Source organism: Aulonocara sp. 'chitande type north' Nkhata Bay, linkage group LG6, assembly GCF_057382095.1.
Source record: "Aulonocara sp. 'chitande type north' Nkhata Bay isolate Kocher_YH1m ecotype deep benthic linkage group LG6, A_spYH_male_GT1.1, whole genome shotgun sequence".
Classification (NCBI taxonomy): Eukaryota; Metazoa; Chordata; class Actinopteri; order Cichliformes; family Cichlidae; genus Aulonocara; species Aulonocara sp. 'chitande type north' Nkhata Bay.
The window spans coordinates 9,221,483-9,245,060 of record NC_141349.1 but is presented as its reverse complement, the minus strand read 5'-3'; the positions used below and the strand labels follow the sequence as shown (position 1 = coordinate 9,245,060).

Below are 23,578 nucleotides of genomic sequence, written 5' to 3'. Positions count from 1 at the left end.
CGCTCGTCATCCACGCCTCCCGCTGAATGCGTAGCGCTACTTTGAAGTTTGTTTTTCGCGCTACTTCGTACGGCACTACGTTGCCTGGCGGACGGACATGTGACTAACATACCACTCTTGAACCTCGATCCTTCCGCCAGGCAACGTAGTGCCGTACAACAGCGGAACAAACAAAACAAATCGTCTTACGATATCACAAAAATCATGGAAAATCCATAGAAAAGCCGCACCTGACTAAAAGCCGCAGGGTTCAAAGCTTGTGCAAAAAGTAGCGGCTTATAGCCCGACAATTACGGTACTTCTCTTCACTCTGTAGGTGTTGTTGGTTGTTTATCACCCCAACACGTAGGTCAAGTGTCACGTACAGACACAGACTTATGCAGTTTTACCCATGGCTATAGTTTTCTCTGACCCTGTGTGATCTCTCTTCAGTGTTGAAGTTGTTGAAAATGGCAACGGGGATGAGAGCTCTTCTTGACACCGTGGTCCAAGCTCTGCCTCAGGTATGAGTCATCACACACACACACACACACACACACACACACACACACACACACACACACACACACCCCAGGAGTTAATTAACATTTGTGAAATGATAAATGACCAGAGTCGATAAACACTCTCTGAGAATAAGAACTTTTAAAAAGTCAGGTTATTAGAAAAATTTTTGCCCTTAATCTTATGACACTTGGTAAATTTCCATGGCTGCTCTAATTTATTCAGGAATTTAAAAAAAAACACCGACACACACTCGCAGCAATAAGTTAAGATTTCTTTTTTTTTTTCATTCTTACCACCGTTAATGGGAACAGAGCAGCAAATGTGCTCTGCTCCCCTGTTGCACTGAAAGACTCTTGGTCTCAAGCCTTTGCTGATATTAATGGATGGTTTTGTGGAATCTGAGGGGACACAGAGACACTGTAGATCGACTATTTTAGCTGGGGATGTTTAATAACTTATTAGGAGTTCAGTAATGTTGAGATATTTTACCAGCACGTACTCCAGTCACACTCTGCTCTTTTGGGACTCAACACAGGTTTATAATTTTGCTTCTGTACACCACCACAGTCAGTTCAAACTGAAATGATCTACATTTGCTTGAAGTGCAGACTTTAAGCTTTAATTCATGGCGTTTAACAAAACTACTTAACCCTGCAGGAATTACAGCAGGTTTTATACCCACACTCTCCCATTTTCAGAGGCTCAAACGTAAATGGACAAAGTCACTTTAGATTTATGGATTATTATTATTTTTTGTCCTTTTTTGATCCTTTGGATCTTGGCTTTAATATCTCATTTTTCTGTCATGACAATTCTTGGGTTGCTTTTGCTTTCACCTCTTACCCATGTGCACTGCAAAGAGCCATAAAGTCAGCTCTGCTGAAGCTGAGCAGAGGGCGTAGCCCATCAGCTATCACTTCTATCATGAGCTGTTTTACTCCTTCCACATAATTTTCTTTTCCAATCATTTTGATACAAATTAGTCTTCATCAAAGATTTTTCTCTAAAACTGGGTGTCTCCTTCAGATGTTTTTAGTCAAGTCTAATCTGACCTAATCTCACCTTGTTGTAAATCCTCTCGATTTCATCTGTATTTCTATGTATTTCATCTCTAGCTTGTAGACTTGATGACAATGACAAAGGGTTTTTTCTTTACCACGACTATAATTTACAGTTATCGATTTTATCTTTTTTTCAATGGTCTTTTGGTGTTGCCACATTTTTTTCCTTTTTAAGATTCATTTTGGGATTTTAGCCAAATGATGGCCTCTTTTTCTGGCATCATCATGTTTTGGAACCTCAGATTGAGACTTCCAGTTAGCAGCTACCTTTTATCTAATACATTTGTCATAGAATATCAAGTGAACGGGATTTCTTTGACCATAAAACTGCTTGTCAGTCACTGTGCAGTTCATTTTGAGCCTCTGAAAATGAGCGACTAATAGATAAAATTGCTGCAATTTCTAAACTGTTAATATATGAATTACCTTTTAAAACCCGTTGAATTAAAAATGAAAGTTTGCACTTCAGTCACATCTTAAATCCACTGTGGTGGAGTACAGAGGCAAAATGACAAAAAAAGCTTATGGATCTAAGCATGGGTCATATTTAACGAGATATACAGAAAATTCTAAAATGTGTAAAGTGTCAAGCTTTTTTAAAAAGAAAATTGGTCAAACTAGAGGGGAAAGAAAGCTGTGATGTATTGGAACTGTCAACTCTTGGAAACATATCCTTATTCGAGGCATTTCTAATGGAGTGAGTCAGCAGCAAGAAGTTCTTTCTCCTGGGTGTCTGGGAGGATTTTTGTCTCCCTGATGTTTGGATTGCAAAATTTGTGCACATGTATAAATTATAGTCACAGAAAATGTCTCTGCTTCAGTAAGCCTCGCATTTATAAAAGCAAGCTCTTTCATTTTCAGTTTCACAAAAACAAAATCGACATGAACACACACAAACTCAAGGTTTCATTGGTAAATAGTAAATGAAATACTGTTAAATTCAAAATGCTGGCAGATATTAATTTAATGCCATTGTTATTTTTAAGTGTCCAATAAAAAAAAGCATAAAAAAAGCCAAATTATCAGCTGTTCTCTGAAAAAACAATAACAGTTGAGGCTTCACTGTGATGCATTATAAATAGCATACTACTGTGTATTTATATATTAGTAAAAATGGGAAGAAAGCATTCAATCGTATAGATCCTGGAAGTGTTCCAGTATCATTTCATCTATATTTTTTCTTTTTCACAGGTCGTTTCATGATAGATTTATTGCCACTGTGCTATGACACAAAAGCCATTAGTTGATCGTTTGTAATGTTACTGCAACTCTGTGTAGAGCAAATGAAGCATGTAATTGGCATTGTCTATACGATATAGCAGTAGGCTCTGTTGTTAAATAAGTTCATTTTGCAGCATCCGCACATTTTTCATGAGGTCAATTTTACCTTTTGTAAAGTGAGCACGTAACAAGCCAGAACATCAATGTTTTCTTCAGTAGAGCACGTCTTCACTGAAGCCAGAAGAAAGATAGCTTAATAGCAAGTATGCACAGTTATGCTTGCACAGTAGAAAAATCAAATGCATGAGTGTGCTGTGACCTTTTTTTTCTGGTCCACCTAGAAATTGTCTCAGAATTTCTCTCAATTACACCAACTGGCATCCCTCTGCTAGGCACCAAAGAAATATACAGTGGTTTTAAAAATGCCTATATAAGAAGAAGTAGTGTCTTGTGACCTTTTCTGCTTGTGTTTTAAATGTGTCTCAAATACAAGTTCTTTGCTTAAGGACAGAGAACAGTAGGAGGGTTGTGCTCCATGGTTTAGCGATGTCTTTGTCCTTTACGGTCTGTGTCTGTAAAGAAAACAAATCATCCTGCTTGTTTTCAGTTGGGATTTGAAGTGGGTGGCCTTGACCATATGCCAGTGTTTCTCATATCACATTATGGAGAAAGAATTTACCTTGAAGAAAAAAATGTTCCTCCCAATGGCACCAACAACATTTTCAGGACACACTTTTAAAATGTAGTAGATGGCTTTAGATTTTAGATTCGTTTACCGGAAACCAAAAGATGTACACGACACAGGATGCTCCAACTTCAGCTACCTTGTTGATCATTGTGTTGCTTCCTTAGCATTCAGTTGTCTGTTTCACATTGTATAGCAACACTGCTCCTGAAGCTTGCTTTCAGTCTCTGCTCAAGGAATCCAAAAACATCAGATGGGTTTAAGTTGCAAGCTGCAGACTGCTTCAGGCCGAGGCATGGATTTTTTTTACATCTATCATGAGAAGAACGCTCTCCTCAGGCATTACCTAACCTCTCCTCTGTAGTGTATATACATTCATTTCTGCTTATCTCCTTCTCTCATTATATGCAGTCCTCCACTGTGATCTCACCTCCTGTAAAAACTAAAACACATTGTATGCTATCCCCAGCTTCTCTCAGTTCATTTGACTGTCTAATAGAATCCTACATTCACCTATTTAAAAGCACCCCACTGCCTTCCCTGTGAAGTGACTTAGCTAATGGTGTGATGCTAGTGCCTACTACTGCACCCACAGGGGCCCTTTATCCATCTACATCTACACTGTGACCATCCACATCAACCGATTCACACATATTACAGTGTCACCCAGAACTGTGCAATACAATGACGATGCTGCGTAAACCTGCCTTGCAACTATTTCTGAGCCAATGAAATTCTTCTCCAGTCCTGGAGGAGCACCAAACAGGAACAAACAGGAACAAAACTGCAGTTAATCATGTTTCATCATGAGACAGACAAGGCCTTGCTGTGTGATTCACGGATGATAACAAGCAATGCAAAAGGAACATGAAGGTTCTGGTTTCAAATATAAACTCATAAATAGTGAAATCCTGTTATATTAAGTACCGTTATCTCTAAACTCTGACAGGGGAAATAGGAGGAGGAGTTGGAAACTACTGAGTCAGTTTGCACAGTGGCTGAGCCCCCCTCACCTAACTGTGGAGGTCCACGTGATTCGATTCCACAAATGAATATAAGAAATGAATGCTTTTTCTTTATGTTCCAGGTGGGGAACTTGGGCCTACTCTTCATGTTGCTGTTTTTCATCTATGCTGCTCTGGGTGTGGAGCTGTTTGGAGAACTAGGTGGGTCTTTCAGACACCACTTTTGTTCCTACTAAAGGCTTTTTGGAGCATGTTTATCAAATATAATTAGATATCTGTAAAAACACTGCAATGAAAAACGCAGCATACAAGGAATGTTTGGATTTGCCTTTTTGACCTGGATTCATCTCCATTTGTACCACCTGCTCATTTGTTATGTCTCACTCTATGGACAGACGCAAAAGAAAGATACAACTGACTGAGCCACGATTCACTCTTTACCATGTCTTGCTCATTTTGTTTTCTTTCCACTTGATGTTTGGTCTCAGTGTGTAATGCTGACTACCCCTGTGAAGGAATGAGCCGCCATGCTACCTTTGAAAACTTTGGAATGGCCTTCCTTACGCTCTTCCAGGTTTCAACTGGCGACAACTGGAATGGCATCATGAAGGTACTTTTGTTCTTCATCCTCATTTCATCATTTTGGGCTGGGTTATCTAATGGACCTAAATGATTGTTTTTCACTCCGCTTTACCTCAACTTGTCTCCAGTGGCAGTGTTGGACAGATTTTTTTAGATGAGACACCGTTTGAGCATTTCTAATTCTATTCTAATAACACATACATGCTTACGTTGAACTGGTTGGCTGATCGTATATAAGCTACTCCAACCTCAGCAGAGAAAGAGGATGAGAAGCTGAATTATAATTGAAGGTCTTTAGTTCAAATTTGTGGACTAGACCGTATTTAGGTTGGGGAAATGAGTGCGTAATGAGCGTGTCCTTTAGCAAAGATGATCCTGAAGATGTAAATGTGCACTCAGAGTCTACAGAGGATGAATGAAGATTCAAATTCACATTCACAAAAAGTGACTATTTCATCTGCCTCTTCAATTTCATCTGTCACTTCAATCTTACTCTCCAATCACACCCAAGTACCCCGAGTACCTGGAGCTCTTAAAATTTTATCAGTGCTGATTAGGCTCTCTAAAAAGTGACTGTGGCTGAAAAGCAGATTTCTGGAAGTGTGAAAGTTTGACAGTGTGTCATGTTAAAACTAAAGAGTATTAATTGATTGATTGGTAAATGATGGAAATGAAACTGGGCAATATGGTCACATTTTCTAAGCCCAACTCTGATTTAAAATAATTATTTCTAGCAAATATTTTGTGTGTTTACTACATATAAAATCTTCCTTATTTGACTGATCTTTTCCTCTTCCCCTTTTCTTTTCCCTACTTTCCTGCTATTCAGCTTTATCTGCCGAATCCTCACTATTTTTCCATTTTATCCACTCACTCTTTCACTGCTCCTTTACTGCCTTTTCATGTGTTTGACACTTCATTCCTGTCTCCTTCCTCAATCCTTTAAAACTCTCTCAATACCCTTTTATCCATTAGGACACCCTGAGAGAGTGCCCGCCTGATCGTCCAGGAACCGACTACGGCTGTCATGCCGGACTGCAGTTCATCTCCCCGATGTATTTCGTGTCATTCGTGCTCACAGCTCAGTTCGTACTGATAAACGTGGTGGTTGCCGTGCTGATGAAACATCTGGACGATTCCAACAAGGAGGCACAGGAGGATGCCGAGATGGATGCAGAGATTGAATTGGAGTTGGCCCAGGGAGGCCTGTGCTGCATGATGGGAGGCATCGGAGCTATCGCTGGGGCCACCGTTGCCACTGCGAGCGGGGCGGGCGTAGGTGGCGGAGTGTCTGGCGCAATTACAGCGGGAACAGTCGGAGGCCCAAGTAGCGGATTGATGGCACCACTTCGAGATGGAGGAGGAGGGAGCGCTACTCATGAGGGACACACTCACCCTCGATGTCGCCTCTACTCCCCTGCACAGGTGAGTGGACTTTCAAATATTGAAGAGAGTAATTACTGCTGAACAGAGAGCTCTTGGGTTGGGTTCTGCATGCTGGCTATGTCAAAATCACACTCATCTTTTAGAAAAACAAAATAGTTTTGTAAACCTGTTTATACCTTTTCTTACGCAAATCATGGCAGTGGAAAAAATAATTATAAATACTCATTTGTTGAAACCAAAGGTCAGCAACCTGTGGCTTCCAAGCCGCTAAAAAGCTGCATGTGGCTTGGAAGCCATGGGTTAGGCTTAGGGTTAACTGTAAGTCAGTTACATATATGTATATGTATTTATTCAGCCTCTACCAGTTACAGCCGTCACAAAATGATATTGAAACCTGTGGTTGTAAGGATTTGACAGACACCGTTAGTCTGCACAACTCTTGACTGCAAAGTCCGATGCGTCATCAGCCGCCAAATAGCTCATTCAACAACTCAACAGGATTGCCTATCTGAGTTACAGTGTAGAGCCAGTTTGCATAGTCACGGCCTAAGACGTGTTTACTTCTGTCCCTTAAGGTAACATATACTACTCCTTTGCCCAGAGCAAGGGAGAGAAAAAAACACTAGTTTCTGCTATTGTAATAAACCAGTAATGCAATCGGAGTAATTATCATTAAGTGGCATTTTCAGGGTTTGCTTTTTGATTGCTTTCTCTGCTTTTCATGGTAAATGGTAAATGTCCTGTATTTGTATAGCGCTTTACTTAGTCCCTATGGACCCCAAAGCGCTTTACATTCAGTTATCCACCCATTGTATTGTAGCCACATTGTACATTGTAGCCACAGCTGCCCTGGGGTGCACTGACAGAGGCCAGGCTGCCGGACACTGGCGCCACCGGGCCCTCTGACCACCACCATAACTAAATTTTCAGAACTAAAGAAAGCTATTTGCACATGACTGGTTGGGCTTCTAACCCATGTCCTTGCCAACATATACTAGTGTTAGCAGTTCTTCAATTAAAAAGGTCTTTCAGCTGCTCCTTAGCGGTTAATGGACTGGCTCATATATCTACTCTCCTTAAGCACTCAAAGCAATTCATACAACATACCTCCTTCACACAAGCAGTTTTTTATGCTTTAGTGCTTGCTGTCTAACATTCACAGACATTCACTCTGCAATGAATGAATCAGGGAGTAACTTGGGGTTCAGTATCTCGCCCAAGGATATTTGGCATGCAGACTGCAGCGGCCAATAATCGAATCACCAACCTTTCGATTAGTAGATGACCTGCTCTAGCTGAGGGGTCACAACTGGGCATCACCACAGCACTTGTTTGACTTTTTCACCAAATGTCCCTTAGTGTCCCCTCCCAGACTCAAAGCAGGGATCTTTCACATGTTAAGCCAGCGGTCCCCAACCTTTTTTGCGCCACGGACCGGTTTATGCCCGACAATATTTAAGGTCTTTAAGGTTGTAAATAAATACAACAAAATAAAACTAGTACCGGTACTGAAAAAAAGAGGATTTATTCATAGCACATGTGAAAAGACCCAGGAAAACCGAGTTAACGATAAAAACGATAACAAAATAACGCTGAAAACCGACAAAAACCCTGAAAACTATACATTTCACACCTGAGCCTCAACTCTCGCGGCCCGGTACCAAACGACTCACGGACCGGTACCAGTCCGAGGCCCGGGGGTTGGGGACCGCTGTGTTAGGCAACTGAAGCCACTTCATCAATTAATGAAGGATAAAGGTTATCAAATCACAAAATACTCATCAGAGTATAAATTAAGTTAACACTCAATCATCTGAGTAATATGCAATGTCACTCAAACCTCAAGTTTGAAAAGCATGAGCCATTGGAAAGCCCTTTTACCTCTTTTGGTGAAATGAAAGTGACAACAAGTGAGCTGGAGAAGCAACAACAAGACAAGCCCCAAAAGGGGAGTGGTTAGGCAGGTGGTGGCCACAGACCACTTTTCTCTCCTCCTTCCTCACTGACTTCTATTTCTAGTTTTTCTTTATTATCACTGTTGGTCACATGAGACCTGCAGCCCATTCAACATGCACCTATTGCACATCTGCACACGCCTGTGAAATGAATTCACATTTTGCTCCCTAATGAGAGAGACCGATAACTGACTTTGTAGACGTTTTTAAACAGCGTAGTTGAAAATACCCTTTTACATTGTTCAGTTTTTTTTTATTAGCTGATCACTTATTGCTTCATAAAACATGAGAAAAGTAGAAAAGAACATCCCATTTTTGTAGAAACTGCTGTAGATCTTCTGTCACACAGTCAAAAACACCCACATTATTTGATTTTCTTTAAAATACAGAGAAGAGGCAAATTTTACTCTTAATTTTTATCTAATTTCTTCATTCAGAGAGAACAGTCCTCAGCCATCCCAACAACAGACTGTTCTCTCTGTTGAGGTCAGGAAAGCGATTCCGCTCCCTGAAGACCAACACAGAGAGACTGAGGAGGAGCTTCTTCCCACAGGCGATACGGTCTCTCAATCACACCACCACATAGTACTGACCCACACATATGGTTTTTACACACACGCTGGACATTCTGGACATTTGTTTACACTAGTGGCCACTGCACAACTACACTGTGTGGTCATCTAATCGAATCACTTTATCACAAGTCACTTAAATAAATCACTTTAAGCATATTTGCACTGCACAAGACACTTACACATGTGGATTGCACAACCCTGGATATTATATTTCTTCATACCATTTAGTACTTGTACAGCTGCTGTTATTGTTCTATATTTCTTCATATATTCTTATATATTTCTATATTGTGTATTGTGTATTTTGTTGTACAGTTATTTTATTTTTAACTTTAATTTTTATATTTTATTCCTTCCTAGCTAAATTTACCCTTCATTTTGATTTTCATATTTGTTTCCTATCCTATTCATAGTCTTCTTTTCTTTAGGTCACGAGCAGTTGTCTAAGCATTTCACTGCACATCGTACTGTGTATGACTGTGTACGTGACAAATACAATTTGAATTTGAATTTCATTCATAAAGTGATAGTTGCAGCTCAAACTTGAGCCTGGCTCATATTAAAAGTACTCAAACAGGCTGTGAATATATGATGAACTGTACACGATTAGCATGTTTATTCTGGTTATTTCAAGACTTCATTAATTTAATCTACAGTGGCAGTTGGTACCGCAAGCATCCGTCAGGCTCAGTGGGACTGCACAGCAGCTGGAGTTGTTTTTATTCATGAAACACCGCTGCCCTACTTGTGTGCATACAAGGTGTTAGAGGTGACTTTTACACCCACACATAAAGATATATTACAGTTTTTCTCAAATGTTAAAACACAAAAGCCAATCCTGTAACCCAAATGACCAGTAGTCTAAACACATTTACTAAATGTAGCCACCATATTCCAGTACCATAAACACATGTCACATGAAGACACAATTCACAAAACACAACCCTCTGTACTCATAAATCTAAACACATTTTTCCTTGCTAAAACACATGTTGCAAAACAACTCTGCTCATATTCTCAAATGAAAGCCCATGTGATGCAAAATGCTTGCCACAGTCACCAATCTTTGAACACAGGGAACACACCTGGCGTCATTCACTACACACAATGACTCAAAATTGAAGACACTTGTTGCTAATGCTGTACCCACATGTAAAAGCAAGTTCAGAGTGCACAGTATGCTGAAGATTCCAAACAAACACAATGGATGAAGGCAGAGTCAGGGGAAGAGGAATTTGATGCAGAGGAGGGAGAAGAGCTGGCCCTGGAAGAAGAGGAGCAGGCCAATGAGGAAGAGGAGAAGGCCAACATGGGAGAGGAGAAGGTCCAGGAGGGAGAGCAAGACAACCTCGCACCATCATTACGGACGAGATGCGAGCAACAGCTCAGCGACATGATGCCGCACAGTGATTGTGGTGTGTGTGTGGTGTGAATAACGTAAATAAAAAAACTTCACACCCTGTTCATGTTTTCAAGATTACTGTTGTGTGCAATAGATTCTGTTTTTGCATTGAGTTGTGTTACAGTAGTGTACGTACATGCAGGATTTTCTATAGATTTATACTACTCATATGAAACTCACAAATCTAAATGCCTAATCCTCTGCAGAGATCTACGACGATCCGTTACTGTATAGTTTCTAAAATATGCATTGGCAGTTATGAAACAAAGAACCTTCTCACAAATTGAGCATTGTGTTTTCAATTGTTTTGCTGTAGTGTGTAATGCTGTGTATAGTGTTTACAGTTTTGACAGCTTCGAGCTGCTCTCTTGGTGTGGGAGTTTGAGTTTTGCAGTGGGAAGGTGTGGTTGTGTTTATGTAGCTTTAGAGAAGGGTGTTGTGTTTGGACATTGGGGGACCTGGTGGTAACGTTTGTGACATGTGTTTTAGCATTTGAGAAAAACTGTAAAGCACATAAATCACAAGACTGAGACGTATACCGAGAACTGCCGCGCACATGTGTAAAAATATTAAATGGCCACCATCTTTACCAAAAAACACCAGCAGTGGGGGGAAAAGGATGCCAGTCAATAGACGCCACATTTCTAATCCCACTGGAACTGTTGCACCTGCAGACGAGAACAGGTATTTTTAGACGTGTGCCTGCTGGAGCAGAAAGAAAGACACATGTAAATAAGCAAAGGTGGCAACAAACAAAGAGGGAGGGAAACAAACAAAGGAAAAATAGAACAACTATGTGGAAAAACTGAGACGGGCTGGGGAGGGAGAAGGAGCACTAGCAGTTTGGGAAAGTGAGGGAGTGAGCAGAGAAGTGATTGTTGCATCAAGTGATTGAGCAAATGCTTGAATGAAGGGTGACTGTGTTTGACACATTGAATAATTGTGTGGAGGAACTAAAGGTCTGTTTGCATCCCGCAAGAATCTGCTGGAGTGTTTACTTCTGAGCTTAACTAATTTGTTTGGACTGGTGGCAGCAGCGCCAAGTGAGTAAACTGCAAGGTGGCTCATTAGAAATGATTAGAAGTGACCCTGTAGACACAGACACTGTTGTTGGCATCGATGCCAGCTGTTCTTAAAAAAGAAACAAGAACCCTAAACAGAGCTATTACCCACCTGAATGCTAGGCTGTCCTATTCTCTGAGAACACACAAGCATATTTCCAAATGATTATGCAGAATAGAGTTACGAGTACAGGAAGCTTTCTGGAAGAGCACTATGGACCCTCACCGGGCTCCTGGTGTTAATCTTTTTTGTTTCATTTATTTGTTTTATTTTATTAATCGTGTTCTTATCAGAGTAGTTATTATGGTAGAGCAGACAGGTTGGTGAGGGACGAATTCGTAATACAGCCATTCACACTGATTACATCATTTTACTGGATTAATTTGCATCCAGTGAAATTATAAATTAGATGTTTGTTTGTTTGTTTGTTTTTTTAAATAAATAGAGCACCAATCAGACCAATAGACCAATCACAATACTGCATTTGCCAACGAGTGTGCTTGTAGCTCAAACTGCATTTGAATATGGAAATAGTTAAATAATAACTTATTTATTTGTTTTGTATGAAAACAGTAAGTAGACAGCTTTAACTTCTGGGTCAAACCATGAAATTCCCCCTGCTCCTGACATCTCATGACAATCGGATGAACCCACAATCTCAGTTTCCTCCTTTTCTTGTTTAGAACCACATCATCAGCACTTGATGTCAACATTTTTTGAGAACAAATTTGAATGTGTCTATAGACGTGACATGACAAGTTGGGATCTGAAAAATTCAACATTTCTGTGTGTAATGACCTTTATAAGAATATATATGTGGACATTTTTGTAATTTTGGTTAAAAAAAAAAAGATTGTGAAAATGTTGAATTAGTCAAGTGTATTTGGGCAAACAGTGGCTCATTCAGTAACGGGAAGACTGGTGTCAGTCCCTGGTCCCTCTAGAAGCCCCAGAACTGTCCCCGATAAGTCACTGTAGCATGAAGTTGTGTGTGGACGTCAAATATATGAAGTCAGTGTGTCTCACACTGAATGAATGGGTGATTTGGTCGTGTAATGCAGAGTGCTTTGAGTGGTCAATAAGACTGAAAAGCACTATGTAAATTGGATCCATTAACTGTTTTGTTCAGTCCTAATGTAAAATACTGATTATAGAAGCTTTTAACTTAAGATTGCTTAGTGACTGTGCCATTAAATCTAATTAACTGTATATAGTAACTAAACTTGCACTCCCAGCACATTGTGCTCTTTTACTTCTTTTTTTTTTTTTTTTTTTTGCTGCCTTTAGCTTAATGAACCCTTTAAGTTCTTTCTTGCTGAGGCTAAAAAAGACTTAAAACTAGATTAAAGAGTGAACTGAGATGCACTGCATTGCTAAAAAAATGCAACTTTTATACAGGGACAGCCTCATTTTACTCATTTTTATTAACTTGTTCACCATGATTATAAGTTTTATTATGTCTAATATGTTCAGAGGCAGATCCACACTGTCACTATAACATTTTTTCTTCTTTCTCCTGTTGACATTAAGCTCAGATTACTTTTAATAACTCATGTCCCCCAGCTTGTACCAATAATCAACCCTGCAGGTATGATGCATCTCATTCCTTTTGACGATCCTTACAGATACTGGAATCAGATTACTTTTTGGGCGCTGTGTGGACCTAATTAACCCAAGTGATCTTCTGTACTTTGGCTCATCTGAAAGGAAATTAACATTGTCACCCATCTGAAGAATGACATTGAATCAAAGGGTAAGCAATCAGAGCCGAGGGAACGGTGGCAGAGGCTGACTTTGGAATGGTTAAAGACAGTGAGCTTGTGAGTGGGTGGCGTCTCATTGTGCTTATAGCTCATTGTCTGTCAGCCTAATGTTATTTTTAACCAGAAACGCAGTAAAAGATGGATGAAACGGGAAAGGGGAGGAACTCTTTTCATGAGCCTTTTTTTAGCTGCACTGTATTATTAATCTTCATTCTGATTAGCAGGGAAACAGCTTTTTTTTTTAAAGAAATTAGATCAAAAGCACCAAGGGCCTGTTCTTATGTGTATTTATATTGCCACATTCTTTGCAATCAAAAATGCAGTCATAGCAAATATGACTGAAATAAAACAACTGTATTTTGCCAGTAAGACATTTTTAAGCAATATTTTTTAAGTATAAAACCATAAATTAAAGTTCAGAAACCCAAATCGGGCCTCATTCACACCGGCTTAGAGACCGGTCGCAGCAATCATAGCATGAGAGAAAAGTGTGTATTCCTGATTGGAAATTATGGAAGCTGTTGGCCGTCATTACTGGCTAAAGCCTCTGTTATGCACACCTAGAGACCTGTGAATGACATCCTGGCAACGACCAGTTGCTAGCTTCGTGGAATGAATTACCATGGCTGAACAGCTGCATCCAAGCCTTACGCAATGCAAAGTGTCGGATGCAGTGGTGTAAAGCACACCACCACTAGACGCTAGAGCAGTAATGAGCGGAAATCCTAATCTAAAGAACGACTCTGGGTTTAGTAGTTGGAAAACGGTACTTGTCTGACTGCATGCTGCTAATTGTAAAGTTTGGTGGAGGAGGGATTATCGTGTGAGGTTGCTTTTCATGAGTTGGGCTCAGCCTTTAGTTACGTTGGAAGGGACACTTCAACAGACATTTTGGTCAATTTCATGCTCCCAACTTTGTGGGAACAGTTTGCACATGCCCGCTTCCTGTTCCAGTGCGGTCATGTTGGAAAACTACGAAGACTACAAAGAACCATGTTAAAATTTTGTCAGGATGAAAAAGATTTGTATCGTGACCAGTGCCAAAAAGGTTCTTTTCTTATTGCTATACGAAATGATCTCCTTATATAAAAATGCACGATTTTCATAAAAGGAAATGTTTTTAGATGATAACATACAATACAATAACATCCTCTTAACACCGTCTGGGCCCAGATCATGGCGTGAGCATGGTTTAAATTTGGTTCTGAAGCTTTATTTCTTTTCACACTGTTATTTCTGGCCTTTGTAATTAAAAAGCTATTAATGCATTTCTGTAAAATGTAAATGAAATCAAATAATGGTAACCAGGCAGTTATTATTTATCACCCCATAAAAGTGTTTTTCACTCTTGGAGCTGCTGACTTTCCCTTTCCGAGGCCCTGTGAGATTCATACTGACTAATTACAACCCAGCGTGCATCCACTTAATGACAATTGATTGCCTTTTTTTTTCTCCCAAATGTTTTGTTTTCAAATCACCATGAACATCTAGTAATGGAGCCATTACAAAGTGAAGTCTTTCTGAGAGCATGAATAATGCAACAGTAAAATAATATTGTTCTGGCTTTTTTTTTTTTTAAGTGTTTTATTTGAAATTATCTCAGTCCAAACGCTCTACTCTTTATGTGAAGTTTAAGCACATCTTGTATGGCTGTACTCTTCCCTGCATGTAGGCTGTAAGGTAAGGCTGGAATTCTGCACAAGAGCTGTTGATTTTTATCATTATTGGTACATAACACCACAGAGACAGGCAGAAGAAATTTGCAGTGATGCAGCATTATTTCTTTTATGGACTCTCTTCATGTGAGCTGTACATCAATTTCCTAAATACCCAACTGTCTCCACAGGGAGCCTAGACTCTTTCAGACAGCGATTCTGTGACCATTCAGCATGTATGCAGTGATAAGACTGAAATACATTTTAATGAGCATTGTGTTTCTCTTGGCTTGTTTTCCCTCTTCTGTTGTATTTTTTTTTTCATTTCCTTATCTGTAGGGGAATATACCATATGGGTCTACTAACTGCTGATATGTGTTCTTGTTGGTAGGCACTCTACTGTGTAAGCTCTCACTGTGTTGTTGCTATTTGCAGCAGAACTAAAAATATTAAATAAATAGGGCTGCAGCACTCCAATGCCTCTCTTTCTTTTTTCGCCTGTCCCGTTTGGTTCTTTTGCCATCAGAATTATTGTCTAAAGGCAAAGAAAGATGCCCAATGGATTTACTTTACCAAATTGACCATCCCAGCCTTGCCGTATTGGTCTATTTGATTCACCTTTGTTTTTATTGTTTATTTTATTTTATTTTCACTTGCTACACACGGGACAGACATGACTGGGGGAAAGAAAGGGGAGAAAGAAAGAGGGAAAGAAAAACAGCGGGGAAGAGGAAAGTGATAAAGGGCAAAAAACAAAAACCAACAAAACAAACAGACAAAAAATACCTATATCAATCACCTGGATCACCTGCTGAGAAAGAAAAAAGAGAAAACAAGCAAAAAAAAAGAGCAATATAATAAACAACATCATCGCGATGACCTATGTGAATATAACAGTAAATATTAAATATTGAATATTATTGTGCAGCACGTAGGATCAACAGCGCACAGTGTGCTTTGAGGTAGGAGCCAAAAAGGGTGTAGTTTGTGTGTGTGAGCACCCGTGTGTACACCTGTGAGCATGAGTGCGCTTGTATTTAAAAGGTTCCTTCATGTAATGATCTGCTAGAGGGTGTGGGGAGCCACAGCCCCGTCCTCCAGGGTATGAAGCAGGTATGGAGGAGATCCAGGCTCCACACATCCAGAGGCCCTCAGAGCACCAGAGACCAAGGAAGACCAATGGAGGGGCAACCGTGCCACTCTCCCGGAAAGAGCTGAAGAGCCCCAAATGAGGGGGGGTTGCAGTGACGTGCCCGTGAGCTCTGCCTGCAGCCAGCTGTGCCAGAGTGACTGAGCCCCAGGCCGAGAGGCCGAGGGCACCCCACCCCCCGAAGGGGCCCGAGCGAGCCCCAGGCTCCAGGCCCTGACAAGCAGCCACCGGTGCGTACCTGGACGCCCATCCCTGGACACCAAGAACCACCAATGCACTGGCAGGGGGAGTGTTGGTAGGGGGAGATAGGCCTCCATACCTTGGAGGGCCTGAGATGTCCCCAAAGAGGTGGCGTCTGATACCCGGCCTGACATATAGATACAGACAAACAGGCACACACAGATACAAACATCCATTCCCACCCTGATGCTCTCATATGCAAATACTCAGCACTCACCCAACGTGGAGAAAGACATAAATAGACACTGTACACACAATCACACTCCCCAAGCGTACTCTATACCCCAGGTCTAGGTACCCTTGCCCCTAGAGGGGGAAACATCACCCAGACCCAGTGTTACCCTTTTCCCTGGGGTGGAGAGAAGCAGACCGCCCCGACTCTGCAGCAGCAGGGAGGCCCCACATTCCAGACCCCAATCGGACGGCCAGCTCCTCCTCCCAGGCCCCCCGCTCCAACAGGCAGCAGAGAACGGGTGTGTGTGAAAACTCCAAACCTCCCTCATACACCCTGATGGTCATCTGGATGCCGTGTAGCATGCCCACCCCCAAGGACTTATATGTATGTGTTATGAGAGAGTGAGTAATGTGAATGTCTAAGTTGTGGGATAAAATTGAGGCACAGGCAGCCAGAAGGGGACAGAGGGGGGGATGCCTCCCCTGCACCCTGGTGACACAACTTTACCCCAAGACCCTGCATGTGTGGGTGATTGTGGTGGAGCGCGAAGAGGGAGGCAGCTGGAGATCCCCCGCTGACCCCAGTAGGCACCCCCATACTCTGGAACCCACCAGGGCAAGGGGGCCCAGGCCCATCCAGACCGGGGCCCAATTCAGCAGCACCGCCCAGCCCCACAGAGCCCGGGACAGCCCACCTGACCCCACCACAGAGAAAACTGCACCACCACCCCGTCATCCACTCATCTTCAAGACTACACAAGACAATAGACACCCAGGCTGAGATCTTCCTCCACCTCTCCAATATCTCTCCCTCACCTGCAGAGTGAGTTCCTGGAGAGAGTAGACCTCCTGCAAGATGTAACAGCCTCCCCCACCAGTTGAAGAGCCCCACAGGTGGCTCGATACACTGGTGGCACCCCGCGCCAGGGCTGAGCCCCCATACACCCACCCGCCCACAACCCCGACACACCAGCCAGGGCCCCAGCCCGGAGATGGGGTACCCCCAGAACCCCAGGCCCACATATGGGCAGCCAGGCTACCAGGTCAGTAACCCACGTCTGTGAGCACAGACCCTCCCCTGGCCCCGTTGCACGCATCCATGAGGAAACCATCACCTAAGAGCCAACAGAGCCCTTAACAGGCCATGACCGCAACCCTGGGTTGAGCCCTCCCAATGCCTCTTAATTGAATAGTTTAATTCAAGCCTCAATCACACAGGTGTAGAAACTGGTTGCTACGGAAAAATATGTATTCCCTAAGCAGTTAGCAAGTGGTTGCTGCAGGTTGTGCAGCAAACACTCGCTGGGCCAACATCTGGCTGTCCCAGATGTTGGCCCAGCCTTTAACACTTCAAGGTTTAGGAGTCCCATAAGGTTGATTGTGTTTATCTGGACGTAACGTTTTCAGTAGGAGAAACATTTCATCACTCATCTAAGTGACTTCTTCAGTCTCGGCTAACTGCAGGTTTCCCCAACCTTATAAACAGTACATTTGCATAATGACTGAAACTACCCACTGAATGAACAATGGGCTGTGAGGTCAGTTCCTTAATCATTGATATGCAAACTATGAGACCATTGCTCAACAACCAGTGATCATAGCCCATTGATCAGTGGTTTGAATGAGTCACAAAATGTTTCTCTCACTGAAAACGCTACGTCCAGATGAACAGAATCAACCTTTTGGGATTTACGTACCTGGATGATTGAGCATGCATCAAGACAAGGTTTAGGAGTGTTTATGGGAATCTTTGACTATTCTTAAGAAGCACATTTGTGAGGTCAGATACTGATGATGGACCAGAAGGCGTGGCTTGCAGTTTACACACTGTTAGAATGATCAAAAAGCTGACTTGGGTTAGAAGAAATGGATCTGAGTGTAGGGCACAAAATCTAAAGAAGGTTGCACTAAGTCCTGTTCAGACTGGATTTCTGGATGAAAGAATATATACAGAGAAAGACATTGAGTCAAACAGCATCATGGGCAGCATTTACCACAACCAAGGACCCCAGCTGAGCCAATCAATCAGACTGCCTTACCCCATGCTGCGCATCTGTCAGCACATGAAACAATGTGTATGTGTTGCTCACAGTATATCAGTGGGTGCTGCCACAGACTGGCAATCAGCTGCGGTTCACCTCTTCACCTCACACCCTTTATCAGGTACTCCTATATGAAGAGAAATGGGAACAAAAAGCAGGTCCTGGAGGGAATGGGGAGTCTTGAACTTTAGACATGCGGTAAGGGGTAAGGAGACTTCGGGGTTCAGGGCTAAGAGTGAGAAAGTGAGTAGTACCCTGGGAAACAAGACAAAGTGAGAGAAATAATATTTAAAAGACAGAAAAACAAAGGAGGAGATGCAAAAGAACAAGTTGTTTTTCACAGATTTAAACAGGATTGTGTTCATCAAAGGGAGAAACCTCTGAATAAAGAGACATTTATTTTTTACGTACAGTAAGTCTATCATCAAGGGTGTAATCAGTAGCAGAAAAGGCCAAGCCAGTGTTGGACGGACCTTAAACCTGCTTTTTTTTAAAATGCCCATGTCCTCTGGCTGCAAACGAAGGTCTGTTTGAATAGAAATTGATGAGAAAATTACCCTACTGACCTCAGTAAAGCTTTTACTATTGAAGTTACAGCCTCATTTGCCTGTTTCAGATCTTGTAACAATCCTCATTACTTTTAATGATTATGGCTCTTCTTCTGCTTCTTTCGGTTGCTTCCTTTATGGGTCACCACAGCAGATCATCTGCCTCCATCTCATCTTATGCCAACCATCCTCTTCTGTCACACCAACCCTCGGCATGGCCTCCTTCAATTCAATTCAATTCAAGACCCTTTGTTCAGTATATTCACTATCCCAGCTCAGCCTTGCCTCTCTAACTTTCTCTTCATCTGCTCAACCTGAGCTCTCCCTCCAATCTGCTCTTTTCTAATCTTGCCCAATCGGGCCACTCCCAATGAAAATCCAAACATCTTCAACTCTGCCACCATCTCAGCCTCCTGGCCTTTTCTTAGTGCCATCGTCTCCAAACCATACATCATTGCAGGTCTCACTACCATTTGTAAACCTTCGTTTTCACTCTTGCTGCTATCCTTCTGTCACAAATCATCCCTGACACTCGGCTCCACCCACACCCACTGTGGACTGTTACTTTGAACAGTTGATTCCAGGCATTCGAGCTCATCTCTCGTCACAATCTCTACTGCTTGCATTAAACATATGAAGAAAGCAGGCATATACACCTTAAAAACCGAGAAAAATAACTTTGTTTTTATCACGTTTTTTTAATCAGCTTTCAATAATTACATCATACTGTCTAAAAATCTGTTAAATACTCAAAATTTTGGGAAAGTGAGAAAAATGGGAATTTTAAGCCAACTAAAGCTCTCATAAAGCAGAGCCTTGTTATCTTAAAGGGATTATGTAATTCATCTTATAATGGTGACATTCATCTGCCCCTTTGGCTCAGAGCAAGGTGGGAAAAAGTCACACATCTCTGTCTGTAACCTGCCAGCAGCGGCTGAAAATAACACCAGCTTCAGTAAATGGTGGTTAATTAAACAACACACCAAAGGATGGAGCTACTTTAAGCTAATCTATCAATTTTTAAAAAAGTCAGTAAGAGGTATTTAATATCTGAAAAGCTGGAAGCAAACGTAAGGTAAAAGCTGAATTTGCCTGACAGGAAGTGACTGAGTGACTTGAGTCTTGAGAAATGAAAAGATGGCGATTCAACAGGAAGTCTGACAATAGAAAAGAGCACAGCCAGATGTTGAGTTAACTTGACACAAAGACAGATGTTTGCAGTATTTGTAGTAGTTACTGACAAGGATGTTTTTTAATTATTTAAAGTAATGAAGAATGATGAAAATGGTTAGATGTTATCTATCTATATTAGATTTATCAAGGGGGAAATAATAAAGTAGTAGTTTTAAAAATATGAATATTACTCACTCTTATCAAACTTATTAGTAATATTGTTTGTAGCCGTAATAGAAGATTGGAGAGTAGGAGTGATAGTGGAAGTACTATTTGCATTAGTATTACTATTTGTTTATTTATATACAAAAGTGCCAAAAGTACAGACATGCACTTAAGTAGAAGTACAGATACTAGTGCTGAAAACTACATGTGATCAGCTGTCCCGGGCCACCGCTCTGAGGTTTACTGCTGTTTCTGGACATACACAACTGATTTAACAAGATGTGAGCGGATGTTTTATAAGTGTTTGTAGTTGATTTCCATCCTCTACACTGACAGCACACTGTTTATTCTGTCTTTGTAATAAACAGTTTTTAGTTGGTATGAAGATCGAATTCAGTGAATCAATCTAAGCATCATCAGCTCAACTTCAAATGTATCTATGCTACACTTGATGTAAGCTAACGCTGACCATGAAACCACAGCCACCGTGCACCAGTTCTTTACTTTAAATCCATCACATTTGTTTAAAAATATATTCCTGTTCCCTTTTTTTCTTCAAAAAGGGAGTAAAAGTACAAAGTGGTAGAAAAACCCTACTCAAGTAAAATACAGATACCTGAAATTTATACTTAACTACAATAGCAAAGTGTTTGTATTCGTCACTTTGTTCCCATCTCTGATTATGTATGCCAAATATCAGTGCTGTATTTGTGTGTCTGCATTGCAGGAGAGCCAGTGGCTGGACAGCGTCTCTCTGCTAATTAAGGACTCGTTAGAAGGAGACCTGATCGACAATCTCTCCGGTTCAGTTTTTCACCACTACGGCTCTCCTCCTATCTGCAAAGACTGCAAGAGTCACCCTCAAGAGGTTATCAGCGCTCCACACACACAGACACTCACAAAGCACAACCCTAAACATCTGCTGCCTTCATTTCAAATTTACAAGTCAGTAATAAAGTGCCACTACATCAATTATACAGATGCATATATTCTAAACACTACTAATGCACACACATACAGTGCATATGCAGTATAATGTTTCAGCAGTAAATAAACTGCTGAGCATGTCTTCATTTCACATCACACACATTCACAAATTGGTGAATGTGGCACACTGACTCCTTGTTTCATATAAGTATTTTCCCAGATGTGCAGTAAGGGGCTCTAGATATACTATTACAGTGGTTCCCAAACTTTTTTTGGTAGGCCCCCCTTTGTTTTACAAGAAAAATGTGATTATTCATTGTCATCTTTAACACTAAGGAATTAAAGTAGGAAAAAAACGTTGCATAAGCTGCTTTTATATAAAACACATCATAAATGTAAGTTATGTTTGTCCGAGTGAGATCCCAGCAAGGTTCAAGGAATACAACTTACATATTTTTGTAGTTTTGTAAATACAGATTACACGGTGTGATTGCACTGCGGTGCAATCAAAACATAGTACTATACTGCATTAGGATTTTCATAGCTAGACGTGCAGCTGAAACTATGTTCAGAATGTCAATTTTTTAGATCATGTGCTCATGAAAAACTGAGAAAATCCATTTTTTATTCCTAAAAGGACTTTTTTTAAATACTGTATTCAATAAATATGTATTGTATGCAATTTAAAATGTATTTTCTATTATCCAGTTTTTATCTGATTTAATCCCATTGAAAATAAAATCAAACACAGTTCTTGCAAAATGTAATTTGCTTTAAAGATAGAGCAGGGCTGTGTTTATTACTACAGGGCAGAATTTGCCTTGTATTAATTTCTGTTGTCTGTAAGGATATTCTTGACATTTCCCCCCCTTGTATAATCATGCCCAAAGGATATACATGGCACCACCAAAATGATGTATGAGTGAGTGAACTCGTCCTGAGTTTTCCTGTAATAGCCATAGCTGTGAAAATCATCAATCACACATGAGAACAAACACCAGTTTCAGCTGAGGTTATTCTTTGTATTTGATATATATAATCTGCAGGGTATGAGTTTCATTTCATGCAAGTGTGTACGTGTGTACATGTATGTATGCGTGTAGGAGTGTAAGTCATTGTATAAGTCACAGTGGTGTGACGCCTGTGTGCTTTAGATACTGTTTCTACATTTCACTCATATCCAAGTCACCTTTAAACTAAAAACTGTATATAAAAGATGGGCACAACCACTGTGACATTACTCATGGGTTTGTGGATATTTTAAGGGCAGTATTGACTGACAATGACTTTTTTTGTTTTTGTTTAGTTTTTTTTTACTGAGAAGCTAACATTAGCTGGTAGCATTCCATGCTAGTCGATTCTGTTTAGACTCATACATGCCAACCCTCCCAATTTTTCCGGGATAATCCCAAATTTCAGTGCCCCTCCCGTAAATCTCTCGGAGCCACCATTCTCCCGAATTTCTCCTGGTTTTCAACCCGGACAACAAAAATAAAAAAACACATGCCAGAATTCATAGCGCGGCCCAGCCAATTCCAGTTTCCAACAATAGCGGCAGCTACTTAGTTTTAATATTACTCATATTACTCTTTCTGGGTCGCAAAATAAACTTGTAGCATATTTTCAGGCGAGAATGTAGCTGTGTAAACTTCAAATATCTGAGCCGGGGAGAACAGTGAACTCCCGGCACATCGTTTTCAAACCCCCGCGGTCTTTCGCTACTCAGGTTAAACATGATATATATAAGTCACTTAGATAACCTAAAAATGTTATTGTTTGACTTTTTTCAGTGTTTCATTTGTTCCTGAGTAAATCAGGAACAAATGATTTTGAATGTCTCCCTAATTCTGAGGTCTCAAGGTTGGCAAGTATGTTTAGACTACCATGGAATGCTACAAGCTAATGTTAGCAATGCTAGAATTTCCAAAGCCTGTATGTACGGGGGGCAGTTGCTGCTGGCTTTTGGCTTCATCATTTCACATCCTGTTGTCAAATTTCAGCTTCAACATGATTGGCTACTGTGTATTTGTGGTACAGGTCCGACTGGCAGAGGTGGAGCAGGCATCGCTGATGTCAGAGCAGCTGTCCGACAAGTCATCGTCTCCAGCTCTGCCTGATGACCTGAGTTTGGATGAAAACAGCAGCTACCAGCTGCTGGTCAGAGACAGCCAGGTATTCTCACACTTACACACCAACACATATGAACATATTCTGTGCTTGCTTGCATCTCTCCCACTTGTATTAAACACATGATACACAAGTAATACACAAACACACCAGTAGTGTGGTGACTCTTACAGAAAGTCAAGCTGAGACGGTTCCCTTTACATATTTTTGGGATTA

At 41.1% G+C, this 23,578-nt stretch overlaps 1 protein-coding gene across 3 annotated transcripts in view; it reads left to right on the top strand.

Moving 5' to 3' along the window:
- LOC147327215 (voltage-dependent T-type calcium channel subunit alpha-1I-like) overlaps window positions 1–23,578 on the top strand; it is a 179,534-nt gene that overhangs the window by 146,360 nt on the left and 9,596 nt on the right. For 2 of the 3 annotated variants that reach the window (XM_086294862.1, XM_086294861.1), the window contains exons 28-33: window positions 433–503; window positions 4,559–4,637; window positions 4,925–5,046; window positions 5,994–6,443; window positions 21,036–21,176; window positions 23,273–23,407. In XM_086294862.1, coding sequence (XP_086150988.1) covers window positions 433–503; window positions 4,559–4,637; window positions 4,925–5,046; window positions 5,994–6,443; window positions 21,036–21,176; window positions 23,273–23,407 — 998 coding nt within the window. Of the gene's footprint in view, window positions 1–432; window positions 504–4,558; window positions 4,638–4,924; window positions 5,047–5,993; window positions 6,444–8,796; window positions 9,503–21,035; window positions 21,177–23,272; window positions 23,408–23,578 lie in introns of those variants that run through there. The other variant, XM_086294863.1, reaches the window with a different exon arrangement.